Here is a 20,624-nt window from a genome sequence, read left to right as displayed (position 1 = left end):
TCCCAGTTTCCTTGGAAAAAGTTGCCTTCAACTTCCGTGACCTGCGGGAAAGATACCGATTACCTTGGATTTCGGTGATCGAACAGCCGCACAAACTCTCGGCTCATCTTGCTGAGTTAGGACTGATTAGTCACCTCTGAATCTAAAGGACCGGGGTGAAAGCAAGACAGGCACCAGAGATTCTTCTCAAGGATTGCTTCACAAGAGCGCTCAGAAGCACCAGATCAGCCTTTGCGTGGGCTCATGATGTTAAACTGGGAAATCTGCTCGATCTGTGAAACCCTTCCCCTTTCATACAGGATTCACCTTTGCAGGATAAACTGTTTGGTCCTGCACCACAGGAGATATTTGTTTCATTGTTTTCCCTGTCAACTCTGGGGAGAGTAGTTCCATTAGTCTCATCCCTCCCTTATTTTATTAAATAACTGCATCTTATTGTCTCTTGATGTTATTATTTTTCCCCTTGTGATGGTCAGTTAACGTACCAACATGATTTCGGATGAGGGAACTGCAGCACTAGCCAGAAACCCATGCAGTCGCAGAGGGAACATTCAAAGTACATGCAGGTAGCACTTGAGGTCAGTTCCCTGGAGTTCTAACTGCAGTACCACGTTTTGTCGTGGACTCTGCAAAGAATCCCAGAAGCATACCATAAAGGCTATCAAACAGTCTGAGCTGTCCCACAGAGCATTCTCATTAGTCCCATTTCTCCACTTTCCTATAAACTATTCTGCAGCAAAGGTCTCTTTCCAACTCATCATCATATATTAATTTAACCCACCTTGTTGCATACCCATTTTCCCTTCCCAATAAATCAACTTATATTTAAAATTTATCAGTGTTTCATGTCAATTATACTTTATCAGCATATTTCATAATAAATCTAAAACTGCTTTCTTCACTATTAATTTCTGTCTTTAAAATAACCAAGTTGTTTTAATTTACAGTAGCTAATTAAAATTATACTCTTACTGCTATGAGCTTGGAGTTGCTTCAGGGTGTCACCAGTTTATTTGCTCATAATAGTACATCTCTGCTCATTTTTCTACATGGGAATCATGGACATTTGTTTTGAGCACATCATAACATACACGTTCTCTGTTGTTTGTAGCAACCACCATCAGCACTTGAAAATATCCTGTAACACAGGTGAAGTAGATTTGAAAGAGTACACTAAAAATGGCAAAAACAGAAATAAGAGAGAGAATAATTTTCAGCTCCAAATAATGTCAGTTCAAGTTCATTAAGAGTTGTCCATAATAAATTTGGTTGGAATAAAGGCTTTTTTTAAATTAAAAAGACACATCCTAACCATACAATAATAATGTACAATTTATAGAGCATCTTTGACCAGGTTATATCATACATCAAATGTACATATCAGTAAAATCAATTTTCTTGAGCTCTTTATTACAATAATCATGTTTTTCCATTTTATGATTGTCATTCCATGTAGGAGCTTGTGCTTCCCAACATTAAACAATCATTGTCTAAGTACTCTAGGATAATTGTTGTACCATTTTTCAGTGGGTAGTTAGTACTTGTCATCCAGCATTCCAATGTATTCTCCATGGGCAGTACATTTCCAGATTCACTATTGCATAGTCTCAGTTTCTGAGGAATTATAAATAATGAAATATAAGACAATGGAAAAAAAATCATCTATTTAAAGCTAGTCCCCAGTTGATACTGTTTCAAAATGACAAATATTAAAAAGTTTCTTTTTTTTTGGAAACTTTATTTAAAGATTTTATTACATGAATAAAACAAAGAAATTACATTTAAAGAAAAAATAAAAATGAAGTAATTATTACAACACAACATTAATAACCTAACTTAAATCAATCTAACCACCCCCATTTAAATGATCACTAAAAAAAAACTATATAGAAAAAAAATATTAAAAAGTTTCCATATATTTTACACTTTATCTCTTCGATTACTTCAAAACATGCCTAACAATCAAAATGGGTTTCCTTGACAACTTTAAATGATCTTTTCAATAATTTTTAATTAATTCAACTGTACTTTTTTGGTATACTTTGAAGTAATCCACTTATATACATTAGCATTTTAAAGTATACATTTGTTGTGACTTAATTAACTTATTTTTAAATTAAAACACTTCAGTTTCATTAATATTCTAATTTACCTCAGTGGCTCTCTGGATCAATCATGTTTCTCCCTTTTGCACCCCTTTTAGTCTAATTATTATTTTACAAAAGCAATGCATAACTTTTATTTTATTGTTACAACATGGGGAGCTGTGTCACTTCTGCAGCAAAGGTCTCTTTCCAACTCATCATCATATATTAATTTAACCCACCTTGTTGCATACCCATTTTCCCTTCCCAATAAATCAATTTATATTTAAAATTTATCAGTGTTTAATGTCAATTATACTTTATCAGCATATTTCATAATAAATCTAAAACTGCTTTCTTCACTATTAATTTCTGTCTTTAAAATAACATAAAAACCTCGCATCAAGTTTGAAGAACAAGTTTAAAAAAATGGTGCAAGGAAAAGCAATTTTTTTCCGACCAACTGTCTTAATGTCAAGGAACATATGAAAGGAATAAAACAGGAAAATCTGCAGGCACAGGATTGTAATGCAATGCTCAAAGTGTTGGAGAAACTCAGCATGTCACACACCTTAAGAAGCCCTTCATCAAGGTATGAGCAAAAATGCAAGTGTGCCTAAATAAAAGGAGGGGTGGGGGGTGGGAAAGAGAGGAGGGAGGAAGGAACAGGAGAGGACCATAGATCAACCTTTAAGAGGTCATTGATGGATACAGTTGGGAGGGTAGAAGAGGAAAAAAATACTGAGAAGTGATAAGGGGAGGGCATAGCTTTCTGAATGGAGAGGGAAGGAAAGGGGGCGGTAACTGGAGGAAAGGAAACAGAGAGATAGGGAAAAAGCCAGAGTTGGGTTTATGGAAACTGGAGAAGTTGGTGTTACTGCCGTCTGGTTGGCTACAACACCTAATATTCTATGTGGGTACTTCTAATCAACATTCACCAGGAAGAAGTTTGTGGAGGTTGATGAGTTCAGGGAGAAGAACACTGATATTCTGAAGCATATCTGTATCAGGAAGGACTAAGTGCTGAAAATATTGGAGCATATTAGGATGGATAAATCCCCAAGACCAAAAGAATCTATTCCAGAATGTTAAGAGAAGCAAGGGAGGATGTGGTTAACCATGCTAGCCATGGCTGAGATACTAGAAGACTGGAGAGCAGCTAATATATTCAGAAAGGGCAACTGGGAAAAGCTTGGTAACTGCAGGCCAGTGAGCCTTACGCCTGTTGTAGGAAAGTTGTTGGAGAAGATTCTGAGGGATAGGACTTAAAAGTTCACTTAAAAAGGCTGTGTCAAATTAGTTTGAGTCAGCATGGTTTTGTGTAGATGATATCACGCCTCACAAATTTGATTCAGCTTTTTTTTGAGGTAACCAGTGATTGAAGGCAGAGCAGTCTGTGGTTTACATGATTACATTATTAAAAAGGCATTTGAAATAGATACTTGGATAGGAATGGAGAAGAGGGATACAGACATAATGCAAACAAGTGGGATTAGAGTAGATAGCCCACCTCATCAACACCAACCATGTTAGCAATTTAAGAGCTCATTTCTGTGCTGGATATTTCTACAGTGCTGGAATGTTTAATCACCCCATAAGTATTGTACTCATTTGCTATTCTTGTCCAATGCTGCAACATTCCAAGATCTCTGCAAACCTCCAATTCTGGCATTTGTTTGAGATCTCCTCTGCCCTTCTAATCATGGTTATACCTTCAACTATCTTGGCCCAGAATTACATTCTTTAGGAAGCTATTTTAAAGTTGTAGCAGACCTCAGCAGGGATTTTATCTGAAGGCTGCAATTGGCAATTGGAGTCGGGTGACTCAGGCAGTTGGATTTGAAAAGCTCAGATCAGCAGGAAGCTGACTGTGCAATAGAGATCAAATGATCCAGTGGATTTGTATATTTTTTTTCATGAACTTGTGACACTTCAACTCAGGAGTCTAGAGATGGAGCCATTGACTGGAGTTCCACACTGTACATGCAGCTATGAGCCAGAAATTCACAACTAACTAGTTTTTTTCGACAAATTAACTTATTTTATCATGCCTTTGTTAATCTGTCCAAATATTGTTTTATATAGCTCAATGTCAAATTTTATATGTTGGTACTCTTGTTTACTACATGACTGCAAAACCATTTTTCTTAACAGGATAGGAGAATGTCATAGTATTTACTCTATCACCTACAGCACTGTATATTTCTGCATCACTTTGTTAGTTTTCTGTCTGAAACTGGGTAAACCAAATTTTCTAACATTAAGCAGATTAGCATAACAGGTTATCTAAATAATGGGCATTAGTAATGAATGTAAAAGTAGTTCAGTGTGAATAAGGAAATGGAAAACTTTCATATTTTATCAGACATTACCTTGGATGCCAAAATATTGTTGTCATTTCTAAGGTTCAAAAGTGAAGATGCATTATCCACCATTTTCCCAATACTCCATTTGGAACAGAAGAACATTGGTCTGCTTTTCTCTTTATTTCCTTTTGGCAAAATAACTTGAAAATATACTCGATCGGTCTGCAAATAATAATGTCAGTTAAATATGATTAATGGGCTTTGGCACATTTATAACTTCTGTATTATTTTACCTGTTTGTGGTGCAAACGTTATTCAGATTGATAGTTATTTAGTGTAGACCAGCCATTCTCAACAGAGGCCATACTGCCCCCATGGAGGCCACATCACATTTAAGGAAGGCCATGGAATGAAATCATAATTTTTTTGTGTGTATTTTATGTACAGAAGAAACCTGTTAAACTTTTTTTTGAATATTTTATTTATAGTTTTCAAAATTGAACTCAACAGTTTACACACATGTCACCAACAGTCAATTACAGCTTATCCTAATCTCGTCTATGCGAAATCTCTGTCGAGTAAAAGCCAAACCTACTAAACTTGACTGCTTCACAGGGAAGGGGGCTCATAAACTTTGAGTGGAGTGCTAAGAGGGACATAACCAAAAAAAAAAGGTTGAAAATGGCTAATGTAGACAACTGAAATTTGTTTCAGCAGCTTGAATGTTCAAATGGGAGCTGGGTGAAATCCTGGTTATACAATATAGGCAACTTCTGCCCAACAGGAGGACTATTCCTAATCTGAATTTTCTTTAACACAAACAATGTTGTCACTTATGCAATAATCAGTAAATGTGAGCCAAAAAAAAATGTTTGTTGATTATTTATGTGTTTAGAAATTTGTAGTTATTTTTATTAAAGTTCCATGATAATACATTTTATTCCATACCTCAAATTTTTGGAAAGTGATTTGTGAATTCTGTGAGGATGAATATCCATTACCCAAATAATCAGAAAATAGAAATCATCTGTATTGTTGCATTACTGTTAGGATTTAAGGTACAATGAAACCCCTGGTATCTGGAATTCAAGGAACTGGCAGCCTCAAGGTACAGGCAAAAAAAATCCTTATATCAGACTTGTCCGGTTAGCAAAAATCAGCGGATCATGAAGCAGCAGATAAATTTTAGTTACTGTTTTAGTTACTTCAGTGTATAAGTCGAGTTGTGAAACCCAAAAAAAACTAAAAAAAAGAGGTATACACTGGATATATTTCTGAGGTCTTAAATTCTCAAAATCCAATCCAGGTTGACCCATGCAAAACCAATTTGGCGTTTAAGTTGACCTATGAAAAGTAGATTCGGCATATAAGCCACAAGTTGCATGGTGTCAATGGACCCTCCATGATAGAAATCACCTCCATCCAATACCCAGCAGATCAATCCGCATGATGTTGGAGGGTTGAATTGTTTGAATTCTAACTTACTGCAAGTCAAAATTGACCTTTTGCTACTCAGCTCAAATTGATGCCACCTTAAATTGTTCAAAAAAAGATCACAAAACATATTTTAAGAATCACATGTTCCTCTTGCCCACTCAAATCTCTCTAAAGCTGTGGCATCAAGGAACCAATTTAAACCATGTCTAACATTAGACTGCTAACATAAAGTAAACTTCACACATAGCAAACAAATATTTCTCAGCTGGAATTGATGGTCTTCATTTCACATGAGCCATTGTTTTCTCAGTTCAAAATTTGTAAAATCTGCTATGCCTTGAAAATTAGAAGTTTGAACAAGACCCTCTGCCTCAATTAAAAAAGGATGGGACTTTTCTTGGTACTGTGTACTTGAATATAGGTGTACTTGAATATATTCTTTTTAAGTGATAGTTTAGTTGATGATATTACTGTGCCCATGGTAGGGAAGAGGAATCCTCAAAACTCCAGTGACCTTTTGGTAAACAAGAAGCATAATTCCTGCTATGCAGATTATTTTGAGGCCATTTTACAGTCCAGCTGCGCTGGATGGGTCACGTCTCCAGAATGGAGGACCATCGCCTTCCCAAGATCGTATTATATGGCGAGCTCTCCACTGGCCACCGTGACAGAGGTGCACCAAAGAAAAGGTACAAGGACTGCCTAAAGAAATCTCTTGGTGCCTGCCACATTGACCACCGCCAGTGGGCTGATAACGCCTCAAACCGTGCATCTTGGCGCCTCACAGTTTGGCGGGCAGCAGCCTCCTTTGAAGAAGACCGCAGAGCCCACCTCACTGACAAAAGGCAAAGGAGGAAAAACCCAACACCCAACCCCAACCAACCAATTTTCCCTTGCAACCGCTGCAATCGTGTCTGCCTGTCCCGCATCGGACTGGTCAGCCACAAACGAGCCTGCAGCTGACGTGGACTTTTTACCCCCTCCATAAATCTTCGTCCGCGAAGCCAAGCCAAAGAAAAAAAAACATAACTAATGCAGTACTCCTATTGTAAACTCCTGCCCTTAAATGTACTACAAGTACCCAACTCAAAATGCGACCACTTTGGAGCCCCCTACTCTAAGCTGTTCCCAGGACCTGTGATCATCTTATCCATTCTGGGTCCAACCATTCCTGCAGTAAGCTTTTGAAAATCAATGCTATTTAATATTACTTTTCTGCAATCTTGTCTGCAACTCAGTATCAATTTTTTGAAGTTTTCCCCACAACTTGGATTGGGCCTCATTCAAACATATGTAGCAGGTGCCTTCACCTACCATGCATTTTATTGCTTATAATCCATGCATTCTTGCTATTTTCAACCAAAAAAGTGAATTCATACAATGGCAGCTGTCACCTGATAATTTTTAAATAACCAATTTAATTTGTAAAAATCCTATTTGCACATAGAATGGACAAACCAATAATTCTGTAAAATTTGATAATAAATAGACCACACTTGTTGCATTTATAAATACTTTAATACTTAAATGCATGTCTTAGATAGCAGTCTGATGAACATTATGCCCTCAATTCATAACTTAAAATTTACAACACTTTCCTATTTATTTAAATATTATGAAACTCTCACCTGTTTTAGGCAGGAACTTCTGCTGCCTGCCCAACCTACATAAAACAATCAGCATGCAGAATGGTCAGCAATCAACTAAAAGCACTTATTTTACATCTACATTTGTTTCAAGAAAATAATAAACTGAAAAATAAGACATTACATAAAAAAATGGAAATGACACAGTAGTCAATATCCTTATCCAGACAATTTCAGTGAAGATTTTATTTCAAAAGGATTGGCTGACATTACCTGTGGAATGGCTTTGTCACCAACAGCATGCAGCTTCAGCTTCATCAGAGCCACTTTTGCAGCTGTTGCATCGTTCTTTGCTCCACTTCTTCCTTTCTTTGCTGGGACTGCTTTCTTGGCTTTTGATTTAGAAGAAAATCAAGCAAGACATAAGTATTAACAAACAGTAATCTAATATGTGAAACAAGAAAATCTGCAGATACTGTGATTGTAGAAAATACAGTAAAGTGCTGGATCGCAGGTCCATAGGAGGCAAAGATAGATAACCAATATTTTGGCCCGAGCCCAAAAAATGCAGGCAGACACTGGAGGAGGGAAGGAAGTGCAGGGGTAGGAGTACAGGCCAAAGGGAAAGACACCATAGGTAGACATGGATAGGAATGCAGGAGGAAAAAGCTGCGAATTCAGTCGGGGGAGAATATGAGTGCAGTGTTGGAGGAAAGGAGACAGAAGAATAAGGAAAGAGAGATGGGGAAGTGGGAAGGCTAACGGAAAACAGAGACATTGATGTTAATGCCATCTACTTGGAGGGTACCCAGAGGGAATACAATGTGCTGTTCCTCCAATTTGTGGGTGGTCTATGTTTTGCAGTACATGAGACCAAGGACAGACATTTTGCCATGCTAATGGGGAAAGGAATTGAAATAGGTTGCCAGAGGGAGATCCTCGCTATTGTAGCAGAGTAAAGTTACTCAATGAAATGATCTCCCAGTCTGTGTCAACTCTCTGATGTAGAGGAGGCTATAACAGGAGCACCGGATGCAGTAGATGACCCCCTCCCCCCCCACCCCAAACACTGTAACTTGACAAGTGAAGTGTTGCTTCACTTGGAAGGACTGTTTGGGGCCACAAATGGTGGTGAGGGAGGTGGTGTGGGCACAAGAATAGCACAGGAGTAGGTACCAACGGGACGATTGGTGGCGATGAGTGGTCAAGGGAACACAGAGGGGATGACCCCTGCAGAAGACAGAGATGAGAAGATGTATCTGGAGGTGGGATCATGTAGTAGGTGATGGAAATTGCAATGAATGATATGTTGGATGTGGAGACTGGTGGGGTGGTAGACAAGGACCAGGGGACTCCTATCATTGTTGTGTCTGAGGGCTGAGGGGCCATGGTCGATATGCTGGAAATGGAGGATATATAGGTGAGGGCCTAGTTAATGGTAGTGCAGGGAAAGCCATGTTTTTTTGAAGGAGGAGGACATCTCCGATGATCTTGCATGAAAGACCTTGTCCTAGGAACAGATACGATGCAGGCAGAGGAACTGCGAGAAAGGAATCGAATATTTACAGGGAATAGGGTGCAATGGAGGTAACTGTGGGTGTTTGTGGGTTTGTAGAAAATATCTCCCAATGTTTCTTTCAAATCTCTAAAACCATTCTCAAATAAATATTCTATTTCCACCCATTCTTGCAACAACTATACTGTGCTTTTTAATAATGGGTCAGCCATGTTCAAACCATCCCCTTCTTCACTTTTCCATCAAGGTTTAATGGCCATGTGGCTCCTAATATTTTGGAGACATCTCTGCTGCAGCCATTTTTCGAGGTAGTTCAATCTACAAGTGGTAATGTCATCTCAGCCATTGGACTGCCCTAATAGCATTCTGAAAGTTTGCAGCCAGAATACCATTTCCAATGTCTCCATATACATTTCCAATCAGCAGAGATATTTTGAAATACAGTATTTGAAAATGAGAAATCCAGCCCATTATCCATAAAAAAGATAATTAGAGCCTATACCTGTCTTGTTACCTATTGCTGTGACCTCAGATGGACAAAATATTATTCTAAAAATACTGCGAAGATGTTAATCTGCACAGATGCCAGAAAATCTACCAGGAGTTTGACCGAGTTAGTTCAGAAAAAAATCCTCATCAAAATGGGAGTGTCTGGCCTTAACCTTTGATCACTGATAAACCCATAAGATAATCTCAACTTGAAACCTGCTTAACAACATCCATATATAACCATATAACAATTACAGTACGGAAACAGGCCATCTCCGCCCCTCTAGTCCATACCAATTTAAGTGATCTCCTCTAGTTTCACTTGCCTGGACCCTGCCAAGAACCCTCCAATCCCCTCACATCCATGCACCTATCCAACTTTATCTTAAATGACAAAATTCACCTTTCTGCAACCACCTCTTCTGGAAGGTCATTCCACTCAGCCACCACTCTCTGAGTGAAGAAGCTCCCTCTCATATTACTTCTAAACATTTGCCCCCTAACCCTTAACTTATGACCCCTTGTTCCAATCTTACCTACCCTCAAGGGGAAGAGCCTATTCACATCTACTCTGTCTATCCCCCTCATAATTCTAAATACCTCTATCAAATCCCCCCTCAACCATCTACACTCCAATGAATAAAGACCCAGTCTACTCATTCTTTCTTTGTATTCTAGATACTGCAATCCAGGCAACATTTTAGTAAATCTTCTCTGCACCCACTCTACCTTATTGATATCCTTCCTATAATTTGGGGACCAGAACTGCACACAGTATTCCAAATTTGGCCTCACCAATGCCTTGAGTAGTCTCAACATCACCTTTCAACTCCTATATTCTATGCTTTGATTTATAAAGTCCAGCATACCAAAAGCCTTCTTTACCACTCTATTCACATGAGAATCCACTTTCAAAGAATGATGAACCATTATTCCAAGATCTTTCTGTTCCTCTGCATTCCTCAATCCCCTCCCCTTCACTGCATATGTCCTGTTTTGATTATTCCTCCCAAAATGAAGCACTTCATATTTATCTACATTAAACTCCATCTGCCATTTTTCAGCCCACCCTTCTAAGCAGTCCAAATCCTTCTGCAGTCTTTGAAAACCTTCTTCACTATCCACAACTTCCCCTATTTTTGTATCATCCAGATATGTACTAACCCATTTTACCACTCCATCATCCAAATCATTAATGTAAATGATAAACAACAAGGGACCCAACACCGTTCCCTGAGGCACACCGCTCATCACTGGCCTCCATCCTGACAGATAGTTATCCACTATGACTCTCTGGCATCTATCTTCTAGCCACCGTTGAACACATCTGACTATCTCAACATTAATAGCTAGCGCCTTAACCTTCCTTACCAACCTTCCACGTGGAACCTTACCGAAGGTTTTACTGAAATCCATATAGAGCATTTACTGCTCTACCTTCATCAACCTTCCTCGTCACCTCCTCAAAAAATTCAACAAGATTTGTCAAACATGACCTTCCCTGCACAAACCAATGTTTGATGTTCCTGATTAGTCCCTGCCCCTCTAGATACTTATAACATATTATTTCTAAGAATACTTTCCATTAGTTTACTGACCACATACGTCAAACTTACTGTCCTATAATTGTTTGGCCTACATCTGGACTCCTTTTTAAACAGAGGAACCACGTTTGCAATACGCTAATCCTGTGGCACCATGCCCCTCTCTAGTGACTTTTGAAAAATCACTATCAGAGCCTCTGCTATTTCATCTCTGACTTCCCTCAAGGTCCTGGGGAAAATCCAGTCAGAACCCAGAGACTTATTCACCTTTATATGCCTGAAAAGTTTCAACACTCCCTCTTTCCTAATCCCTACATTTTCCATAATCAACCCTTTTGCTTTTCTTATCCTACACAATTCCGTATCCTTTTCCCTAGTGAATACCGAAGAGAACTCGTTCAATATCTTCCCTATCTCATTCGGCTCTGCACTCTGATTCTCTAGGGGACCAATTTTATCCTTTACTCTCCTTTTGCTATTTACATATTCCAAGCATCTCGTTTATACCCTGTTTTTTAAATTTAATGTAGACCTCCCTTTTTATTCGAACCAACTTTCTAATCTCCCTCGAAAACCGAACCTTTGGCTCTGCCTTTTATCCTAACAGGAACATAAAGATTATACACCCTCAAAATCTCACCTTTAAATGACCTCCAATTCTCCTCTACCTCCTTCCCATAAAACAAATCAGCCCAAACCACACCCCTTCTCATTTCTTCAAATCTGACATTCCCCCATTCAAAAACCTTAATCTTTGGACCAGGCCTATCCCTTTCCATAATTATGTTGAAATAATGGTACCATGATCACTGGATCAGAAGTGCTCCCCAACATACATCTCAGATACCTGCCCTATGTCATTCCCCAATAGTAGATCCAACACTGCCCCTTCTCTAGTGGGTACCTCAATGTATTGCTGCAAAAAACTATCCTGCACACATTTTACAAATTCTAATCCATCCAGCCCCTTCACAGAATGTGTTTTCCAATCTATATTAGGAAAATTAAAATCCCCCAGTAACGCAACCCTGTGCTTATTACAAATCTCTGCTATTTCCTTACACATTTGCTCATATATTTCTCGTACCCCACTGGGTGGTCTAATAATACACCCCTATAATTGTAACTTCTCCTTTTCTATTTTTTAATTCCACCCATACTGCCTCCCTTGATGAGCCCTCCAATCTATCTCGCATCAGTACTGTTGTAATATTTTCCATGACAAGCAATGCCTCACTATCCCCTCTTACCCCTCCAATTCTATAATTACTATTTTAGTTTCCTATATTAATGCCATTTAATTATCGAATGATAAATACTTGCCAACAGTCTCTTTTATTGATTGCTGACTGACAGCCCAGTGTGCTTTTAACACCTCTTGTTTTTCACAGTCATGGTCCATCTGGTGTCGATGCCTATATAAAACAAATCACCATAAAGTGCAAATCGTATCCAATATCTGCATCAAAATTTAGCTTCATCAAAATACTCACCTCAGACAAAAGTGCTTTTCACAATCCAAACATATTATTGGCATGAGTCCATTTGCCTTACAACTTCGGTAACTGCAGTTGTACAATAAAGTCTCATCAGACTGAACTGGATCTTTTCTTAAAAGTACCTGAAATTTGAATTTCAGACCTCAATTATTTAAGATCCCTGATTTATAGCACTGCATTGCAAAACACCAGCTGATCTTTTACTGAAGGACTCATAATTGAGGCATTTTTATTACACTCAATTCAAGCCATGGCAGGGCTTACCCGACTGTCCCAATCCTATTGCTGCATGGGACTAGGGCAAGGCCATGCTGAGTGCCTCGACACTGGGGTCTTTCCATAAAATGGTGTGGATGGCAAGTGGCAACCAGCTTCAAGTTACAGAATTAGAGGCAGACTGAAACCCTGTAAGCCCTTGCTAACAAAAATAATTGTTCATTTTTTTTGTTTCTCCAATTTGGCAAAAATTAAACCAGTTAAAAAAAAAATTAAATTTACTATAATCATAAACACAATGAAATAAAGAAAAGAAAACAAAGAGACTCAGCTAAACGTTCAATTTGTTGGGAGCTTGAGGATTGCTGTTTTTATGCAAATAAAGATGGGCTTAAAGCTGAGTAACTGGCTAAAAATTGCAGCATCCGACTCTACTTCATTACATGCTTCTATACTGCTGTAGGAAGTTGTGAAAAATCAAAGACCTATTAACAAGCAGAGGGTAGATGGGCAAAGGTTCTATAGAATGACTTAGCCAATTTTGCCCACCAATCATAAATGAGTTAGAAATCTGATACTTAGCAGCACTAGCCAGAAGAATGTTCAGCTGTATCAGGTTTTGCGAGCACAGGCCTGTCTCAGTGTCTTCAATGGAACCAGCAATTAGAATCTTTCTCCATTAGGACCATGTTTATTGCATTTCCCAGTTTTGAGATGGTGAAGAAGACTTCCCACTAAAATTGTGTCTCCCGTGCTTACGATCCTAGTTCTAAGTACACTGAACCAAACTTTAGTATAAATGAGGTACAGTCATGGAGATTGGTAGTATTAAATAGGATACTTTGCAATTTTGCAGCATATGATTATTTGGTGTTGGAAGACTATGGATCAAGGATTTTGGGAAAAAACTAGGTAGAATTCAAGACTCATGCAAGAACTCATTGGTGGATGGCGGGTATATATTTGTAGTGCGATTACATGCCACACCTGGTCCTATTGGTTTGTGATATATACAAACATCAAATTTGATCCTACATATTTCTTTTATTCTGGTTATAATTTAGGTCTGGTCATGTCTTCAAGTTAACTGCATTTGACTCAATAATATAATCAATTAGAATATTTATAATGATTTTATTACATATTTATACAGTACTAAGCAGAGACTGTGGACTACAGCACCAGTAAAGATGATGAAACTATGATTGAGGGAGGCGGAGGAGTGCCTTCAGGCCTGCTTTGCATCGGTGGATGGGACCATATTCGAGGAGTCCTCTTCAAACTTAAATGAATATGCGACAGCAGTCACTGACTTCATCAGGACCAGCGTGGCTGAGTGTGTGCACAAATGCACATACCAAGAGTACCTCAACCGAAAGCCATGGATGATCCAAAGGATTTGCAGCTTGCTGAGGGCTAGGTCAATGGTATTTAAGACCAGTGATCCAGATCTCTATAGGAAGTCTGGATACAACCAATGGAAGGCTATCTCAAGAGGCAATTCTGAGTGAAATTAGAAAAAGATACTCATCAATTATGCCAGGGCGAAGCCTAACATCATAAATGTCTATGATGCTCAACTCTCTGATGACCTGAACATCTTTTATGCTTGCTTTAAAAAGGAGAATTCAACTGTACCAATAAGAATCCCTGCAGAAGCTGATGACCTTGTGATATCTGTTTCAGAGGGCAACGTCAGAACATCTTTCAAGAGGGTGAACCTCTTGAAAAGATATTAGAGCGGGCAAAAGATAAAGTAAAAGAAAATAAGCAGCCTCTGCAATATAAAGAACAAAAAATATCTTTCTATCCAGACATCAACTTCGAGCTCTTAAAGAAAAGGAAAGAATTTAACTTGACCAAGCAGATACTTTGGAAGAAAGGATATAATTTTAATCTACGACATCCAGCAATATTAAAAGTATTTATTCCAGGGGAAAGAAATAGACTGTTCTCAGACCCGAAGATGCCCAATACTTTGCTGAACAACTGCTGAACAGACAACGAAACGAGAAGTATTAAAAAAAGACTATCAAAACAATGTACAGATTAATTGTAAAGATAATAATGCAAATATAAAGTTGAAGTTTGAAAAAGATAAGGGGGATAAAGATAGGAAAAAAAAGCTTTGTTAAGTTTTTGAAAAATATATAGTGTTTCTCTGAGGGGAGCTAGGGAGAGGAAAAGAACTACTACCATAAAATCTGTTGATGCTTGCGGACGAGAGAGAATTGAAAAAAGAGGTATAAGATGGTAAATATTAATGGAATACACAATCAAATTAAAAAGAAGAGGTTACTGACATTACTTAAAAAAGAAAAAAATCGACATTTCTTTTGCACAAGAAACACACTTAACTGAGATAGAACACAGTAAATTGAAAAGAGACTGGGTCGGCCATGTAGTGGCATCATCATACAATTCAAAATCTAGGGGGAGTAGCTATATTAATCATTAAAAATCTACCAATCAGCATAAAAGAAATAATAACAGATCCAGCAGGTAGATATGTAATGACAAAGTGCCAGATTTATTCTGAATTTTGGAATTTACTAAACATCTATGCACCTAACAAAGAAGACCAGCTATTTATGCAAAACATCTTCCTAAAGATAGCAGATACACAGGGACATATCTCGCTTGGAGGGGATTTCAACTTCAACCTGGACCCAATGATGGACAAAACTGGGAAGACAATTAACAATCAAAATGAAGTAACTAAATTTACACTAAAAGCAATGGAGAATATGAAACTATTCGATATATGGAGGAAACAACACCAAAAAGAGAGAGAATATTCATACTACTCAAATAGAATTGACATGTTTTTGTTATCAGCACAGATCCAAGGAAAAATTTTAAAAATGGAATATAAAGCAAGATTATTATCAGATCACTCTCCCCTGTTATTAACAATTGAATTAGAGGATACCCCACCAAAGACATATAGATGGAGACTAAATCCTACACTGTTAAAAAGACAAGATTTCAAAGAATATATTGAACAACAAATTAAAATATACTTCGAGATAAATATGGAATCAGTAAAAGATAAATTCATTTTATGGGACGCAATGAAGGCTTTTATTAGAGGACAAATAATTAGGTATACGACTAAAATTAAAAAGGAATATAATCAGGAAGAAGAGATAACAATCATAGAAAAGGAATCAGCAGAAAGAGATGATACAGAGAAAAAGAGAGAACTGACAGAGAAAAAAATTAAAATACGAAACAATCATATAGAGAAAAATATAATGAAAACAAATCAAAAATATTATGAACTGGGAGAGAAAACAGAAAATATTTGCCTGGCAACTTAAAACAGAACAAGCTAAAAGAACCATTCTAGCGACAAGAAAAGACGATAACCAAATCACACATAATCCATTGGAGATTAATTAAAATTTTAAAAGATTCTATAAACAATTATATCAAACTGAAAATAAAGAAAAAAATGACAAAATTGATGAATTTTTATCTAACATTGAACTACCACATCTACAAATAGAAGAACAAAATAAATTGACAGAACCTTTTAAGACTAAAGAAATACAAGATATCTTAATAAAACTACCAAACAATAAAACACCAGGTGAAGATGGATTCCCTATAGAGTTTTATGAAGTTTTTAAGGATCTATTAATCCCTCCCCTCCTAGAAGTAATAAATCAAGTAGAAGAGACCCAAAACTTACCAGAATCATGTAAAACAGCAATAATTACAGTAATCCCAAAAGAGGGAAAAGACCTGCTATTGCCATCTTCATACAGACCAATATCATTATTGAATACAGATTATAAATTAATAGCAAAATTACTAGCAAACAGACTGAATGATTATGTACCAAAACTAGTAAGGTAAGACCAAACTGGATTTGTTAAAAAAAGACGAGCAGCTAATAATATTTGTAAACTTATTAATTTAATACAGGCAGCACAAATAAATAAAATGCCAACGGTAGCTGTTACGTTAGGTGCAGAGAAAGCCTTCGATAGGGTAGAGTGGAACTATTTGCTTAAAGTGTTACAGAAATTTAAACTACTGTAAAAATTTATTAACTACATTAGAGTATTATATAATGGACTGTTAGCAAAGGTAGGAATATGGATATGTGTCAGATCACTTTAAATTAAGCAGGTCAACAAGACAGGGATGCCCATTATCCCCTTCACTGTTCGGTTTGGTTATTAAACCACTAGCTGAGTTGATAAGAAAGGAAGCTATGATAAAAGATATTAAAAATAAAAGAGAAAGAATATAAAATCAGCCTATTTGCAGATGACATCATAGTATATTTAACAGAACCAGATAAGTCAATAAAAAAACTACATATGAAACTGAAAGAATATGGAGAGATATCAGGGTACAAGATTAACACCAATAAAAGGGAAGTGATGCCAATGAACAAAATTGATTATTCAGAATTTAAAAAAAAATACCCTTTTCAAATGGCAATCACAGGTGATATGTTACCTTGGTATCAAAATAGATAACAACCTAAAACATTTATACAACTTAAATTATGAACCATTAATTAAAAAAATACAGGAAGATCTAGAGTATTGGAAAGAACTACCATTAACTTTATTAAGAAGTGTAAACTGTATTAAGTTCCCATAAGTGCAATGTCTATTCCAAATGTTACCAATCCTCCTGACAGAGAAATTTTTTGCAAAACTGAAAAAATAGTAAGGAAATTTTTATGGAAAGGTAAGAAATCAAGAATAGCGCTAGAAAAATTAACATGGAGTTATAAACAAGGAGGGTTACAGCTACCAAACTTCAAAAATTACTACAGGCCGTTACAATTAAGGTACTTATCAGATTTTTATCAGAGAGGAGAAAAACCGGACTGGACTAAGATAGAATTAGACAAATTGGGAGAAAATATCCCAGAACACATTATAAAAATTGGTGCAATATAACAATTCACCAGTACTGCAGCACATACTTAAATTATGGAAAAAAATACACCTGGAAGAAAAAAAAGATAAATTATCAAATACCAAAAATGATATTAACACACAACCCATTAACTCCCTTTACAGCAGACAATTTATTTTTCAAGGAATGGGGTAGAAAAGGAATCAAGAAAATAGAAGATTGCTTTCTGGGAAATAATTTATTAACATTTGAGCAATTAAAAGATAAATATGGAATAACAAATGCAATATTTACATATTTCCAGTTGAAAATTTATCTAAAAGATAAATTGGGAAATAGCTTGAGATTACTAGAAAGTAGCAACTATGAATATTTAATCACAGACACAATGATAATTTAAAATATTATTACAAACATGTACATCAAATTACAATATAAAGAAGAAGATGAAATAAAGTATAAACCGATAAAAAGATTTAAACACAGAGATAAAGAACGAAACATGGGAGAAGTTATGTACAGGAACAATGAGGAACACGCTAAATAGTAGATTATGTATGATTCAATTTAACTGGCTACACAGATTATATATTCCTCCTCAGAAATTAATAGAATGGTGCCCAACAGCTTCGGATAGATGTTTTTGTTGCAAAAAAGAGATTGGAACAACATTACATGCAATTTGGACATGCTCAAAAGTAAAAACTTTCTGAGAAGATCTAAACCTAATATTAAACAAAATCACAAAAAATAATATACCAAAAGATCCAAAAAAATTTCTGTTAAATAATATAAGAGACAAAAAATTAGGACTGAAATTAGACAAAGCCCAAATAAAATGTATTATGATGGCACTAGCAGTCGCCAAAAAATGTATTATGACAACCTGGAAATTGGAAACAAACCTTAAAATACAACAGTGGTACAGAAATAAACAAATGTATTCCATTAGAAAAAATCACATACAATCTAAAAGACAAGTGTACATTATTTGAACAAATTTGGGAACCATACATAAAATATACGTCGGAGAATGCCGACCACAAACCTCCATCTCGTAAAACAACATAATTATGAGCACAATAAGATTTTAAAATGTGAAAGTGGACGATACAAGTTTTTTTTCCCTTTTCTTTGGTTATTTCTTTGTTTTAAGTGTTTTATCATTTATTGATTTTTGATGAGGGATGGGAAGGGGAGAGAGGAAGTGGGAAGAAAAAAAGGTCACTTTGTATATATTGTTGATGATCATTTGTCGATGTTTTTATTGATATGGCTCATAGTGCAAAAATTTTAAAAAAAATTAAAAAGAGGGTGAACCCTCGCAAGGCGTCAGGCCCTGATGGCGTATCTGGAAGGGTAATGAAAATCCGTGCCAACCAACTAGCTGTTCATGGACATTTTCAATCTCTTAGTATTGCAGTTGGAGGTTCCCACCTACTTCAAAAGGGCATCAATCATATTGGTGACTGTGAAGAGCAGTGAACTGCCTCAATGACTATCATCCAGTAGCACTCCCAACTACTTTAATGAAATTCTTTGAGAGGCTGGTCATTACCACAATTAACTCGTACCTATGAAAAGATCTGGAGCCACTGCAATTTGTCTACCACCACAATTGTTCCACAGCAGATGCAATCTCACTGGCTATCCACATAGCCCTGCATCTCCTGGACAACAGTATTATGTACATCAGGGTACTTCCATCAATTATAGATTCCAAGATTACTTTACTGTCATGTAATAAAACAGAAAAATGATATTACACAAAATTTCCTTTAGTCTATCATAAGGCAGACAAAAATTGCCCAATGCTCCTTATAGCCAGAGAAAGAGAAACAAGAGTCCCCCCCCAAAGTCACTGAATGTCCATGACTTCACCTCCAGCATTCCTGCAGCCACACAGCCTTCAGTCCAAACCATCAGCAACCTGAGCTCCGGATGCACACTTCTGATACAATCACGAAGCCTCCAGCACCCTCTCGCATCCTGGTACAGATCAGCTTTCAACACCATCATCACCTCAGTACTGATCTGCAAGCTTCAAAACAGGACCTCTGCACATCCCTCTACCACAGGATCCTTGACTGCCTCATTGAAGACCACAATCAATGTGGATCAGTAACAACTCCTCACTGACAATCAATACAGGAGCCCACTGCACTACTCGCTCCACACTCATTACTAGACACAATTCAAATGCCATCTACAAATTTACTGATGACACCACCGTTGCCAGCAGAATTGCAGGCGGCAATGAGAAAATGTATATGTGTGAGATAGATCAGTTAGTTGAGTGGTGTCACAATAACCTTGCACTCAAAGTCAGCAAAACTAAATAATTGATTGTGGACTTCAGGAAGGGAAAACCAGGAGAACACAAACATCAAGGGGTCAGCAGTGGAGAGGGAAAGGAACTTCAAATTGCTGGGTGTCAACTTCTCTGAAGTTCTACTCTGGGGCTGTAATGTCGATGTAATCATGAAGAAGGCTCACCAGTGGCTATATTTTGTTAGTAGTTTGAGGAGATTTGGTTTGTCACCAAAAATTATTGCAAGTTTCTACAGATGTGTTGTGTAGAGCATTCTGACTGGTAGCATCACTGTCTGGTATGGAGGTGCCAATGCACAGGACAAGAAAAGGCTACAGAGGGTTGTAGACTCGCTCAGCTCCATCATGGGCATTAGTTCTTTATTCCATTAATTACATCTTTAAAAGGCAGTGTCTCAAGAAAGCATCTATTCTCTGTTACCATCAGGAAAGAGGTATAGAAGCCTGAAGATGCACACCCACTGTTACAAAAACAGCTTTTCCCCCTCCGCCATCAGATTTCTGAACAGACAATGAACCTATGGACACTACCTCATTCTTTTCTCGTTTGCACTAAATATTTACTTTTTAAAATCTTGTATTTACGGAACTGTAATTTATAGCAATTCTGCACCTCTTGTGCACAATACTGCTGTCGCAAAAGAACAGATTTTGTGACTCATGTTAAAGACAATAAGCCTGATTCTTATTCCATTTGTATTTAATTGATGACATTAATGATGCAAAATT

The 20,624-nt window shown here is 37.1% G+C and overlaps 1 protein-coding gene across 3 annotated transcripts in view; it reads right to left on the bottom strand.

Moving 5' to 3' along the window:
* Positions 1–987: 987 nt before the first annotated feature.
* zfand1 (zinc finger, AN1-type domain 1) overlaps positions 988–20,624 on the bottom strand; it is a 34,167-nt gene continuing 14,530 nt past the window's right edge. Inside the window, exons 4-9 of one of the 3 annotated variants that reach the window (XM_069922054.1) lie at positions 12,456–12,583; positions 12,286–12,377; positions 7,687–7,805; positions 4,457–4,612; positions 1,518–1,614; positions 988–1,173 (exon numbers count right to left, since the gene is read on the bottom strand). In XM_069922054.1, the coding sequence (XP_069778155.1) occupies positions 1,121–1,173; positions 1,518–1,614; positions 4,457–4,612; positions 7,687–7,805; positions 12,286–12,377; positions 12,456–12,583 (645 nt within the window). In that variant the 3' untranslated portion in view covers positions 988–1,120. Of the gene's footprint in view, positions 1,615–4,456; positions 4,613–7,686; positions 7,806–12,285; positions 12,378–12,455; positions 12,584–20,624 lie in introns of all 3 variants that reach the window. The other 2 variants (XM_069922052.1, XM_069922053.1) reach the window with 2 other exon arrangements.

Source organism: Narcine bancroftii, chromosome 2 (assembly GCF_036971445.1).
Source record: "Narcine bancroftii isolate sNarBan1 chromosome 2, sNarBan1.hap1, whole genome shotgun sequence".
NCBI lineage: Eukaryota > Metazoa > Chordata > Chondrichthyes > Torpediniformes > Narcinidae > Narcine > Narcine bancroftii.
This window is presented reverse-complemented; position numbering and strand designations above follow the sequence as displayed.